General features: G+C 38.3%; 1 protein-coding gene across 1 annotated transcript; it reads left to right on the forward strand.

Moving 5' to 3' along the window:
* The first annotated feature begins 1,373 nt into the window (after window positions 1-1,373).
* Window positions 1,374-14,113, forward strand: LOC146733693 (protocadherin Fat 4-like). The gene is made up of 18 exons (XM_085490898.1): window positions 1,374-1,440; window positions 2,509-2,559; window positions 2,702-3,525; window positions 3,905-4,009; window positions 4,774-4,893; window positions 5,209-5,950; window positions 6,190-6,258; window positions 6,461-6,615; window positions 7,293-8,031; window positions 8,341-8,406; window positions 8,710-8,864; window positions 9,654-10,392; window positions 10,755-10,820; window positions 11,060-11,214; window positions 11,847-12,576; window positions 12,681-12,746; window positions 12,870-13,024; window positions 13,355-14,113. Exons 1-18 carry the CDS (start codon window positions 1,374-1,376, stop codon window positions 14,111-14,113), a joined length of 5,763 nt encoding a protein of 1,920 aa, XP_085347024.1.
* Window positions 14,114-15,205: the final 1,092 nt, after the last annotated feature.

Raw genomic sequence — 15,205 nt, forward strand, 5'->3', positions numbered from 1 at the left:
AAGTATAAGTTATTAATTGTATATTTTTATATTGTATGACTCGACATTATTGTTCATCCCTGACATGTGAAGTGACATTTTGTTTTCGCGATGTGATACAGTGAAATGACATTTTGAAGACTTAATTTATATTAGGCGTCATGTGTTTGCCTGCGTGGTACGTTTCAAGAATATATGCAACAAAATCTAACATCATTATTCACAAACTGTTGTTTTAACAATAATTAGGATGGCAATAGACTTTACATATTATGATTACAAACAACATATAACTGCAAACTGTTTTCGATATTCAAGTTAAACTACGGGTTCACATGTAACTGACTAGGCTAATTTTACTTAAATGTATTACACCACAGTAAAAAAGTAGGTAGGTAGTAAAATAACTACATTACAAATAATTGAATGATGTTAAATATACATTTAAATTGATTGAGTTTAAATTCACAGTTATTTGGTTATACTTTATTTGTAAACGAACTAGCTTTAGGACGAGGCTGTTCTAGTATATTGAGAGTGAAGAGAACAACTTTCTCTTTATTTTTTGAAGAGGTTGCATTCAAACCCACAATATTCAATGAGCTAAGAAGGTGATCTGTAGTGGAAGGCAACAAGTGGCTTACCGTGAAACGTGTGTATCAGGTGTGATACGCACATGTGTAGGTACTCAATTTTCATCTATAGTTCGCGTATATCTGTGTGTTCATCTAATATGTTTATTTCAAATTGATGTGCATCTGTTTATAATGTGGTCATTTATTAAATTAAAAGTTTATGAATTATTATTTGAAACTTGGATTAGAATTTTTTTATAGTTTATCGTTACGGCTCAGCGGCATGTATGGACTAGACTGTCAATATCCATCATACCACTGGCCAAGCTTTGCTATGCTTCACAATCTCATTTGTTTTACAGAAAGATAAAACTTTTTGGTCAGAGCATTGCCCTTTTATACACAACCTTTTATACACAATAAGTTATGTAACAACACAAAAGGAAAAACTGCGATGGGATTTCGAACGACCATCTCAAATCTATGTTAGTACGTTAACGGTATTAGCAAATTAAAAGTACAGCATTCCAACATATTTGTAAAGTCTTCTGTTCACAAAAAAACTAAATATGCAATGTTTGAAATGAAAGAAACATGTGGCTAGTGCATTCAAAATACCCCAGTTCTTGTTAGATTTAGCTTCATACCTAATTAGATCGCTAACCTTCATATTCAAGAAACCCACACAAAATACGCGCATTTATACTCTTTTCAGACAAATTTGTCATCAATGTTTTATTTCGTTGGCATATAGCTCAGCTTAAAACTTAAACTTATTTATATCACGTTTATTGTAGGGCATGTTACGCGTATTTCAACATGGTGCAGTTATTCGAATTCTCGATCTTAAAAGTTCTAGTAACTCTCCTATTGGTATTTATTCCAGGTACGTAACACATTTTCTTTATTCCTGCAAAACTTAAAACAAATCAACAACCTTTAGAACACTACTCGTGCAGTTTTAACACGGTCGTTAGGGCAAAATAAAATCATAATATCTTTTAATCTTGAGAATAAAATCACATTGTATCTTTGAAATGTTTGTATCGACAGGTCAAAGTATTTGTAATCGCTATGTGAGACACAGGAATTGTATATGTAAAAGATAGTCACGACCTTTGCGATTGATATTTCGATTTTATGTCTTCAGTGAGTTTGCGCAAAGTAGAACTACGAAATGATTGTCGCAATGCTTGAAGGGACGTGTCTTCAGAAAAAAATTACGGAAAATCCAAGATGGCGAACTAGCATCATCTTTACGACGCTCTTCGGGTCGCAACAAGCGAATCCGTGGCGTTAAATTCAGCTGTGAGTGATACCGAACAATACAAATTTGAATTCTACCGACATTTTACTACTTTGCGGCCTATTTCAGCACATGCAGTTTGTCCTGAATTGTCTATCTGTCTTGATTGAGCGGCGGAGGCTAATATTTTTTCGATTCAAAGCGTTTCAAATACATATTTGTCTCAAATTGAATTTTTAAATTAATTATTTGAAAGTGCAGATTTGAAATCTTTATAATATGAGTACACAATGTTGGGTAACCTTACTCTAATACAGTTGCACTGGCGCCGTCACCTCTCGCAACACCTTTTATGGTTTTCCTCTATACATTATCCCCCCCCCCACATTCACGAAATTTATTTAAATTAGGCAACCAATGTAACATCCAGGGCTATCTATAACTAAAAACCTATATATATTTGCAGAAATATTTATTATCTAATGTGCATTAATTCACATGTTTTCTGGTCGTTTTAGATATGCAAATTAGTTGTCAAACAGAACCAGAACCAACGACAACATCAGGTAACCTAACTTACCTATGTCTCTAAATTAGGCAACCAATGTAACATCTAGGTGTATCTATAACTAAAAAACCTATATATATATTTGCAGAAATACTTATTATCTAATGTGCATTAATTAACATGTTTTCTGGTCGTTTTAGATATGCAAACTAGTTGTGAAACAACAGAACCAGAACCAACGACAACATCAGGTAACCTAACTTACCGATGTAGAGTAGAACATTCTATGTCATTAATCTTCGATTGCGTTGGTGTGAGAAGTCGTATGCAAATCCCAGAATATGTCTCAATAGTCCGATCAAACTGTTGATAAATTGTTGTTTTCAAATTCAGGTTGTCAACCAATAGATGCCGCGAATCATTGTGGAAGCAATTTGTATATATTTAATCATTTCGAAGGAATTCCAAATTCTATCGCACCAGATGTAGGAGACATCAGAGGTGAAGTCCCGAATGGAGCTATTGTTAACTACACAATATTCGATGGGGATGCTAGCACAGCCTTTACAGTTGACTCAAATGGGGTTATCACCCAACTAAAAATGTTAGACAGGGAGGTAATGGGTACATACGCCTTTACTGTTACAGTAATCGGTTGTCAATTTGAAAAATCAATACCTGTTCAAGTCAATTTAATTGATCTTAATGATGAGACTCCAGCATGGAGTACTATCCAATACTATGCGGAATGGATTGACGGGACAGTTGCCGCGACTACAATTGCAGTTCTATATGCTACGGATGATGACTTGGCTGAAAACGGTGAAATAACATATGTGGTGGAGCCGCCATTCGATGACTATTTTGCGACAGACAACAATGTAGTATACAACAAAAATCAACTTCGGTTGTCCGATTTTCAAAACGACGGAAGAATAGGCTTAAATTTTGACGAGAACGAGATCACAGTTCAAGTTTCGGCAGAAGATAATGGTTCGGAGCCCAAAAAAGCCGCTAACACTGCAAAAATAACTATTAAAATAACTAGTCAAGTCGAGGACGGCTTTGAAAACATTACTTTGCAGTCAGGATTCGTATACGAGAATCAGCCAAATGGAACATACATCACAACAATCCAATCCGAAACAAGTGACGACTATGAAGTGATATTCGAAGTTGCTGGAACCAATGAATTGTTTCAAATTGATCCAATCTCTGTAAGTAGTGACGTCATAAAGTAAGCTTTATACTTTAGTACTAAACAAAAGCACGCATAGTCCTTTAGCCAACGAACAATTATAAAACCAAATGAAATGATTGCCCAGCATGCAATAGTCTATATTGATATAAATATGAATACTACAAGTACCAGTGTCAGTTATACACATTGATATAAAATAAAACGATTAATATTGCGGAAGATTTATACCATCTATATCCATCCTGTCATATATAGTGTGTGAACAAAGTAGTTATGGCGTCTGTTAACATGTTATCGCAAAACGAGTAAACCTAATGGGTACTAGACTAGCCTGATATCGTATTCTGGTTCATGTTCGTCTTCCTCTATTGCATGTTTCGTACTATTAATTTCAGAGAAATGTTACAACAACTGTACAATTGGACAGAGAAGTTAACAGTATGTATCATTTGGTGATCATCGGACATATGACAGATACGACAAAGTGCTTCATTAATCCGGTAATTATGTTTTTCATTATTGTTTACACTTATATTTTCTTATTTAGAAAAGTTTAATAGCGCTAGTATGTTAAAGTGTAGTTACTGTACCTATAGCAGTACTGAGCACGTGAACCATTGTTCTGGGCGTGTTTTTTTATATGGTTATTGTGAAGGAGCAGTTTGTTCGGATGCATATTAGTGACATTTCAGTGACAAGCACTTCTGTAGGTTTGGAGATGCGAACCATAAGCGCTGCTGCTACACTCGAAACATCACAATTACTCGTGTTACTCACTATAAACTCTAACGTTTTTCAATTGTGATTCTGAGGAATACAAATAAATGTATGACTTTAAATTAACGGGATACCATTAATCTCAGATGTGTCAGCAACTACAAATGGCGTTTAAGCTACTGGTCTCTCTTGCTAGTCCCCATGTCACGCGTTTTTTAATCCGAATTTCATCATGAATATCTGCCATCTTGTCATACTTGATCCCACTTTGTTGTAATAAAACAAATACAGATACTCCTCTAAGTATATATGTCTAATGTAACACCGATTTTTCCCCGTAAATATTCGACCATGAATTTCTAGAAATGGGCGGTCGCTTCGTACAAATCAATTATCTTACGTTAGTTACCACAATACAAAACTGAGTTCGTGATTAAGGAAACTAAGCATATAATTCCGATTCACATCACTTGCTTCTGAGTTTCGTAACGATATATATTTTGCAGTTTTTACCGCGCTATTTAACATTTTTAATTTCTGCGTTCAGATTGCCGAGGAGCTCATCATTCATATATTGGACACGAATGACAACTATCCTGAATTTAGGTATAATACGTCATCAGGATCTATTGCCGAGAACTCACCACCAAATACAACAGTACACATGGTAAGATATTTAAGTATTTTTGTTATTGCTTAACATTTTTTTGCAATTAAATAATGTTGTCGCATTTATCTTGAAAGGTTGCAATCGCACATATTTTACAATGTTCCATTGTGCAGATAGTTGGGCAATTCTTAAAAACAAATACTGTAACAAAATTCGGAACAGTTGATCTTAATTGTCATTTGTTTTCTCGAATAATTGTGTGTAAGCATGTACGAAACAGTCTTCATCCATGGTCATATGCTAACAAGTACATCACAAGTATCGTCACGATGTGTGCCTATGTTACACTTATAATTATTGTGAATATTGTAGATGCCACTCATAGAAGCAACTGACGCCGATATTGATCTAAATGCTGCAGTAGTCTATTCACTGTCTGGCGATGGGAGTGACCAATTCCAAATCGATGAAATAACTGGCATCATTACAACTGCCGATAATGAAAATGTTCTTGATTTGGACCGCGAAATTCAAGATACGTACGAGCTCACGGTTACAGCAGCTGATATGGGCGGTGATGTTGATAACCTCAATACTACCATATCTATTGTTATCTATATCAGTGACGTCAATGATAACACACCGGAATTTAATGAGACATCATATGAATTTGAACTGGATGAAGATACACCTGTTAATTACGTCATAGGCACGCTAATAGCCGAGGATTATGACATAGGGCTGAACGGTCGTGTATTATATTCTACGGTGGATGGTAGTCATGGTGATTTCGACATTGACACATATTCTGGTGATTTATTCGTTACTGGAATATTAGATCGTGAATCTATACCATCATACGTCATAAACATTTCAGCTTATGACACTGGAAATCCAATATTAGAATCGTACACAGTAGTCATTATAGATATACTAGATATTAATGATAATAGTCCAGTATTTAGTTCTGACTTATATATAGGAAGTATAGAGGAATCTGCACAATTGGATAGCTATGTACTGACTGTGAGGGCGACGGATGACGATGATGGAATTAACGCCAACGTTAGCTACTATACTAGTAGCTCCGATTTCTCCATCGATCCAATTACAGGTGGGTGGCTCAAACATTATAATATTATAAAAAAAAAAGACAGATTGCAATTTGGTAGTTAAAGCGTGTCTACCAAACAAACGTTACTCGCTATTTTGCGGCTACCGTCGTAATGTATGCAACAGCAAATTAAACACCATTATTACCTAACCTACAGGACCGTGGTTTACATTGGTTATTTTACATCGTTCTTTCGAAACCGGTTGTTATTTTCTTAACATTTAACTGTACATTTTCAGGAGATATTACTACAAATTCCACAGACTATGATTTTGAGGACAATGGAAAACTGAACTACGAATTTACAGGTAAGAGATTACTTTTCATTTTAGTACGCCATGTTTAAAGCGGGGGGCGTCACCTGCGCACGCGCGGGAATTAAGTCCCAAAGCATGCACAGGTGACGACTCCCCCGCTTTAAATCAACAGCCACCAGTCGTTAAATGACATCAACCAACAAATGCTTACGTACGAACATTTATCTAATGCTGCGTGTAATTTTGTCTACAGTGTATGCCAACGATCAAGGAATCCCAGCACTGACGTCGTCTTCAAGTGTCAGAGTTCAGATTCTCGACAGCAACGACAATGCTCCTCAGTTTACAGAAAGTGCTTATTATGGAAATATAGATGAAAATTCCCTCTCTGACACTACAGTTATTATTGTAAGTCAGTTAAAAAAAATGTTAAAACTGTGCGGTGATACACCTTTTATTTGTTAAACGTTTCTTAATCGTGTAACACAATTTGACCATGAAATGGTGTAACTCATGTCTTTCCAACTGATGTATGCTATGATTGCTGGCATGTATTTGTTATTATACTTTAGAATAATGCAAATGGCCAATGAAATCTCGTTGAGACTATGAGAGCCACGACAATTGCTTTACTACTATGATACATTATCTTTTGTTGTCGCGGTCAATATTCCCTGGGATCTATGTAAACATAGTGCTTGGAATAGTGAAGAGAACATAAACTATATGGCGGGGGGGGGGGGGTCTCGTGTGTCTCGTTCTTGATGAGACCTCGACGTCCATTTCTTGCTAAGTTCTTTTATGATGCACTATATGTGGTCAAATACACTGGACGACTGGCACAGTTGAATATTATGAACGTTATTAACCTTTTCGCCATCCGACGTTCAAATTTGTCTGCACTTGTTCTTATATTACCTAATTTTGGAGCCAACAGACAAAATGTGAGTAAATTTTCAGTTTTCACTCGAAACATTTGGCTATTTTTGTCCCAATCTTCTGAAGTAATGGACTATTTTGTGAATTTGTGATGAAAAGAGAGAGCTGGTAGTGAAAAGGTTAATGTATTAATTTGTATGTTACAGGATCGTTTTATTGAAGTTAGCGATGCCGACACTGGTCTCAATGCCGCTATAGTTTACACACTCGCTGGTGAAGGTAGCGACCAATTTCAGATAGACAATATCTCTGGCATAATTACGACATCAGACAACGATACTGCACTCAATTTGGACCGTGAAGCGATCGATCAATATGAACTAGTCGTTACTGCCTGCGATAGAAACGGGCTAGACGGAAGCCTTAACACAAGTGCCTACCTATACATTCAAATCAATGACGTCAACGACGAAATACCGGCTTTTGATGATTATCACAACTTTACCGTAAGTGAACATGCCGACATTGGACACGTCGTCGGGAGAGTACGTGCGTTCGACAATGACACTGGCATCAACGCTAGGCTGACGTATTCCGTGGTCAGTGGAAGTGGGGGGAAATTTGACGTCGATCCAAGAAATGGTGCAATTTTCGTTGCCAGCCAGCTCGATCGCGAACACACTATGACGTACATCCTAAAATTGTCAGTTTCAGACAGCGGTGTTAACATTCTACAAGACTTCACTGAAGTGGAAATTCAAGTTCTTGACGTCAATGACAATTCACCAACGTTTACCAGTGATATTTATGTGGCCGATGTAGAAGAAGAACTACCATCCGGGACATATTTGTTTACGGTGACAGCCAGTGACCCGGATGTTGGAAGAAATAGCAACATACTGTTTCGTCTTAATACCACCGACTTTGCCATAAACGATACAACAGGTACGTGAATGCGTTAATACGAACTCTTGTTACCTCATACAAGTAAATCGACAAGTGCACAATTACCGAAGATTCGTGTTTATCAAAAATGCATGCCTTTCTTTAGGTGAGAGTGGAGTGATCGGCATTCGTTCGAATTTTGTCTCCGAATATGTTATAAGTGTAAAAGTAGTTCCGGATTATTTAATTATTTTTTATTTCAGTATTAACATGAGTTTGTTGACCCCATCCGACTAAATTAAATAAATGGTAATATATTCCGTGTTCAACAAACCTGTAGTATCACCTCTTGGCCTGTTTTATTTGTAGGTGATGTGTTGACAACAACAGTTTTAGACTACGAAGACGAGGAGAATAGAATATACGAGTTTCAAGGTATGTTGTACTCCGTTTATAGTTAGTTCTAGAACTTTAAAGCGCAGGTGTCGTCGCCTGCGCATGCGACAGATGGCCATAGCGTGTCGTTGTTTACAAACTATCGAGAAACCTTTGCGTTTTTAGCGTGCGATGTTATCGTCGCTTAGAATGCGCTTTAAGCTTTTTTAATTGTCATGCGCTAAGGGGGTTCCCCGTCCAGCTACATCCTCATTACTCGGAATTCATTTTATGTATCGCGTGACTAGCTAGGTTGGCAGTGGCGCTCTTCATTGTGGCTTATTGTTCTGATTTCGTTTACAGTATTTGCCTCTGATCAAGGTGAAATCCCCATGACGTCATCAGTTCTCGTTAAAGTATACGTGTTTGATACAAACGATAATGCTCCGATTTTCACACAACACGTCTACTATGGTAATATCGAAGAGAATTCTGGGCCAGGAACGACGGTGATAATGGTATGTAGCACCATGGATATGTTTAGTATGCTTCATACTGCAGTATGTGTACGTGTTATAGTGCGATGACCTGACCTATTCGATGAACCTGATAAAGTATCAATGAGATATACTCAAGGAGGGAAATCCCCGTTGTAAATTTGCGCGAGCCCCTATCTGATATGTAGCAATGCAGCGCACCAAGACAGAAGTACATGTATACCGGGTTACATCGGATAACCTGGCCAATAGCTTATTTAGTGTCGATTAAAGGGCGGCGGTCGTCGCGCCACGTCCTGTTTGATATAAAAGGGGTGTAATTTAGTTACTTGACGCATATACGCGTGTACCACGTTTAGGGTCGAATACTTTAAAATATATTAATAAAATGTGAAAAAAGAAATCTCATGAATTCATGATGTTACCCCAACTTGGAAACAGTATGATTTTAGTATGTATATAGGGTATCTATTTTAAGTTTTTGCACTTGAAAAAGGGTATAATTTAATAAGTACGTTTAGAGTTTGTTTTGAAAAGCTATACTTCAGCGTGGGTACCAGGTCTGATTTGGAGTACCCCCCCCCCCCCCGGATTATAGCGACGTACATAACACGCGTAAAACATGTTGCTTGTTTACATGAAATTCGAACGCACGCTGCGCGACGACCACCGCCCTATAAGCTAAAGGAATAGTTTCGTTATTTGTCATTGACCTTTCCACTACCAAAAATTTACCGCTGGATTATTTTCATTCAACTACTGTTTTATACTATTATTACGATCACACATTTATTATTATTGTTCTTGCAGACTCGTGACATTTTAGCTTCTGATGTAGATCAGGGATTAAATTCATCGATCGTATACAGCATTAGTGGGAATAACAGTGATCAGTTTCGAATCGATAACAAAACAGGTGTCTTGGAAACAAGCAATAGTGGCAATCTAGACTTGGACCGGGAGACCGTTGACTTCTATGAAATCATCTTAACTGCTTTCGACAGAAATGGGATGGAAGGTTCCCGCAACACAAGTGTTTTCATACATGTCACCGTCAATGATGACAACGACAATAATCCAGCGTTCGAGGATACCCTTTACACATTTGATACGAGCGAAGGCGCCAATGTTGGTGACAGTGTCGGGTCTATTCACGCCGACGACGAGGACATAGATATCAATGCGCGACTGACTTACAGCGTGATTGGTGGAAGTGATGGGAAATTTGTTGTTGACGCAGACAGCGGTGAAATCTTAGTGGCAAGTAACCTCGACCGCGAAACCAAATCTGCATACACGATTAACATGTCCGTATCTGATAGTGGTGAAGTCATACGCAGGAATTTCACGGAGGTACATATTCAAGTAATCGATACCAACGACAACACACCAGAGTTTGACACTGACTTTTACCTATCGAATGTAGAAGAGGAATTAACATCCGGAACATATTTGTTTACGGTGACAGCCAGTGACCCGGATGTTGGAAGTAATTGCGATATAGTCTTCAGTCTTGATACCCTCGACTTTGCTATAAACGATACAACAGGTAAGTGAATGGTTTAAAGCAGGGAGTCGTCACCTGCGCATGCGTCAGATGACCATAGGTGTCATTAAATTACAAACAAGCGTCTACCCATGAGTCTTTGCGTTTTTAGCTTGTTGTTACCATCGCATGGGACTAAATTCCCGCGCGTGCGCAGGTGACGATCCTCCCGCTTTAATACGACGTTGGTAACTTTTGTTACTACATATAATTATTTGTAATTGAATCATTACACAATTCAGTGAAACAAATATGCAGATCAAATTCGCGAAGTTGATTAAAAGTTGGCCGTTCGAAGAATTAAACTGAATTCGGATGTAGGATTACTGACAATTTTTTTTCATAAAATATATACAATCTTTCAGGTGAAATATCCACAAGCACATCGTTGGATTTTGAAGACGAAGATAACCGAATTTATGAATTTTATGGTAATTCTCTATTGTGTGTTATGGAATATTGCTGCATTTATTTCTGACAAGCAATGTGTGTGCGTAAATAAGTACACAGCGTTAATTCTGTGGTTATGGACCTTATTGTTTATAGAATTCAGTTACTCGCATTTTCTAAATAAATCTGCAGTTTGCCACCAAATTTGTCCAAAAAGCGTGCTTACTACGACTGACATATTCGTGAAATGTGCTCACAGTACCCGTATTTGTTTACACAGTGTTCGCGACTGACCAAGGCGAGCCTGCCCTGACGTCGTCTGCCTTTGTCAAAATACAGGTGGTTGACATCAATGACAATGCGCCGGACTTTACCGAGCATTTCTATCACGGCAACGTTGATGAGAACTCAGTAGCCGGGACAACTGTAAATATGGTATGTATATCATGATTTATATTTCAGCTTAATGGTGGTTGCCATGGCATCTACTGATAGGGGTTAAAATACTGATAAAGGTTAATGATAAGGCCAGATGGCGAAACTAGTCGAAATCAGACGAGACATCTCATGAGTTTGCAATTTTTAAGATTACACGGTACGTTGGTCGTAATTTAAAACTGTCATGTGATTGGCTGTTTGTTTGAAGGCAAGGCCTTAAAGTCTCTTATACTGTATTGTAATTGGCTAATGGGTGACAAGTAATAAAAAAGTGATTTGAAGCTGTCTCGGGTGAAAAGCTGGGGACAAGCGGAGAATTAAATGGACATGAACGGAGCTTGTGCGTGTTTTTTGTGAGTCCAGCGAGGGGAACAATCGAATCCCGGTTACCTAAGTGAAAGGTTTCAAAACATCAAAAATACCTATCACGTGTACATGACATCAAAGCTGCGAATAAGTATACTGTAGTATCTGTCATTGCGTATTGCAAGGAGGGGTGGGTGTGGGGGTCAGCACTACAATAGTATTGCATAATGATAATTATATATTGTCTGACTCTCGGCTCCGATGATGTCATTATCTGCATTTCAAATAGTTACTCATCCTCGAACTACTGAATCTTGTTTTAGTTACGAAGCATTTTAGCGACAGACGAAGACCAAGGAATGAATGCATCAATTATTTATCAACTTGACGGCGACGGAAGTGATCAATTTCTAATTGATGAGAGGACGGGTGTCATGACAACGAAGACTAGTAGTCTAGACAGAGAAGTGAAAGCGTTGTACGAATTGAGAGTTATTGCTTTTGACAGAGACATGACTGCAGGAAGTCTCAACACTAGTGTACCTGTACATATTACAATCAGTGATGTTAATGACAATCGTCCATCGTTCGACGGTTTGTTATACTACTTTACAGTGAGGGAAGACGCCGAGATTGGATATAGCATCGGGAACGCGAGTGCAGTAGACGATGACGCCAGCATCAATTCTCGGTTGACGTATTCTATTATTGACGGGAGCGGCGGTAAATTCAATATTCACCCTAACACCGGCGACATTTTTGTTTTGAGCAAGTTGGATCGGGAGAGTGAGGAAACCTACATCATAAATATAACGGTTTCAGACAGCGGTGTCGAGATCTTACAAGACTTCGCGACAGTACAAATACAATTGTTAGACGTCAACGATAACACACCCGCGTTTGACAGTAACATTTATGTAGCCGAGGTAGAGGAAGAACTACCATCCGGGACATATTTATTTACAGTGACAGCTACAGACCCGGATGCTGGGAGTAATGGCGACGTGTCGTACAGTCTAAACACAACTGACTTCGCCGTGGACGAGATAACAGGTAGTTGAACGTATTTACGTGTAATTTTATTAAACTACATTTTTTGAAATATATACGCAAAAGCAATTGTTGAATATGTAATGAGTTGTATTCTCTCAAAAAAGGGGAAGTATCTATCAACCAAAGTCTGGATTACGAAGATGGGGACAACAGAAAATACACATTCCAAGGTATGTACACATTAATATATTGTATTACGCTGACATACTTGTTTTAAGCTTAAGGACACTGGGCTCAGTGTACAAAAAACGTAAATGCATTTTACTAATTACCCTAACACGTTGTCTTCACAGTATTTGCCGCTGACCGGGGAGACGTCATCAAAACATCGACTGCTATGATTATCATCTACGTGGTCGACGTAAACGACAATGAACCAGATTTCGTGGAGCCAGTTTTCTATGGTAATATTGACGAGAGCAGTGTGGCAGGAACAACAGTAATCATGGTGAGCTAACTTAAGATACAAAATAAGTAGTGAAACTCTTCAAGTTTATATAACTAACATGCAATAAACACGTTAAAGTGGGAGGGTCGTCACCTGCGCATGCGCGGGAATTGAGTCCCAAGCAACGATAACAACACACGCTAAAAATGCAAAGCCTCATGGGTAAACGCTTGTTTATAAACAATGACACGGCCATCTGGCACACGCGCAGGTGACGACTCCCCCGCTTTAAGTTAATATGTGTAATACGCTATAGCATCGTCGTCTTTTCACACTGGCTGCCATTTTGTGAAAGGGAGAGATATTTTCATTTTTTTTTTCATTTTGTAGATTCGCGATGTCATGGCTACTGATTTAGACAATGGACCAAACGCTTCAATTATCTACTCGTTAGATGGAGGCGTTCCGTTTTCAATAAACGAAAGAACCGGAGTCATAACCGCAACTGGATTATTAGACCGAGAAGCAAGAGGAGACTACGAGTTGACGGTAACTGCGTCTGACAGGGACGGATTAGAAGGAAGTCGTGATGCGACCGCCACTGTAAATGTCACAGTTAATGACATTAACGATAACTCTCCGGAATTTTTACAATCATCGTACGATTTCAATGTAGCAGAAAACGCATCGATTCACACAACTATCGGAGTTGTACATGCAGGCGATGACGACATTGGAATTAACGGACGGCTAACCTATATTTTGACTAGTGGTGGGCAAGGAAAATTTGGCATTGACTACAAAACTGGTGAAATCTTCACACTTGATAAACTTGACTATGAAAACACAGTTGTATACAGTTTAAATGTATCTGTTTCGGACGGAGGTGAACACGTGTTGCAAGATTGGGTTGACGTCACTATTCGAGTATCAGATGTAAACGACAACTACCCTGCGTTCACTCGTGACGTGTACGTTGGCAATGTCACGGAAAACCTGGCTGTTAATTCCGATGTTTTAACTGTCTTAGTTACCGATGCTGATTCCTTCACAAACAGTGACATCACATTCATGCTGGATACAAGCAATTTCCAAATTGACGACCAAACAGGTGACGTTTATTTTTCATTATATAGTTATCTATTTTAATGTGTTTGCGTATTCATGACTTTTGCCGCCACATGGGTTTCCATCACAGTCACTTGGGGGCTGAAAATCAATAAATACTAATTTTCAATAAAAATCATCCGCTATACGTATATAAATAAACAAGTTGTGAAACACGGCACCGAGTAAATCGACACCCTGTCGGTTTCAAATGTCGATTTCTTACCTTAAAATGCGAAACAAAAAGTGCAGAGGGGGTCAGGTGTTAGGTTAATAACCATTGTTCATAATCGCTAACTTGGTTTTATTCAAAACGGCACAAATCGCGAGTTTTTTGGTGATATCCGACAATTTCATGATCGAAAATGGCCAGCAGCCAGAATCAAGGGGGATTCGCGCAGAGTTATGGGTAAATCAAGTGCGCATACTCATTTTCAGCCAATCAGACGTGCCGTAACAGCGAGTATTTCCTTGATTTACCCAGAACTCTATGCGAATCCCCCTTGATTCTGGCTGCTGGCCATTTTCGTTCATGAAATCGTCGGATATCATCAGAAAACGCGGGATTTGTGCAGTTTTGAATAAAACCAAGTTAGCAATTATGAACAATGGTTATTAACGTAACACCTGATCCCCTCTAAAATTTTTGTTTCGCATTTTAAGGTAAGAAATCGACATTTGAAACCGACAGGGTGTCGATTTACTCGGTGCCGTGTTTCACAACTTGTTTATTTATATACGTATAGCGGATGATTTTTATTGAAAATTAGTATTTATTGATTTTCAGCCCCCAAGTGACTGTGGTTTCCATAGCTGTCATATGTGTACTCTGGTAACCTGAACTTATGTTCTACCATGACTCTTATTTCTGTGAACCCATTGTATTTATGTCAATTTATACCGGCCACACTTGTATTTATATGCAAAGAGTAATTGCTATTTTAGATACCTGTGCATAATTTGTGAACCGACAATGTATTACGTAACTATACAAACACTACTTTATACTTGGCCAAATATTTTGCATGATCCCTCAATCGGACGGAGCTTCTAAACTATCGCAAATGTTGACGTTGATTCGCGCCAAAAAACACATTAGAACAGTCATTTCAATATCTCATGGTATGCATTATC

Source organism: Saccoglossus kowalevskii, chromosome 16 (assembly GCF_978046115.1).
Source record: "Saccoglossus kowalevskii chromosome 16, keSacKowa6.1, whole genome shotgun sequence".
Lineage (NCBI taxonomy): Eukaryota > Metazoa > Hemichordata > Enteropneusta > Harrimaniidae > Saccoglossus > Saccoglossus kowalevskii.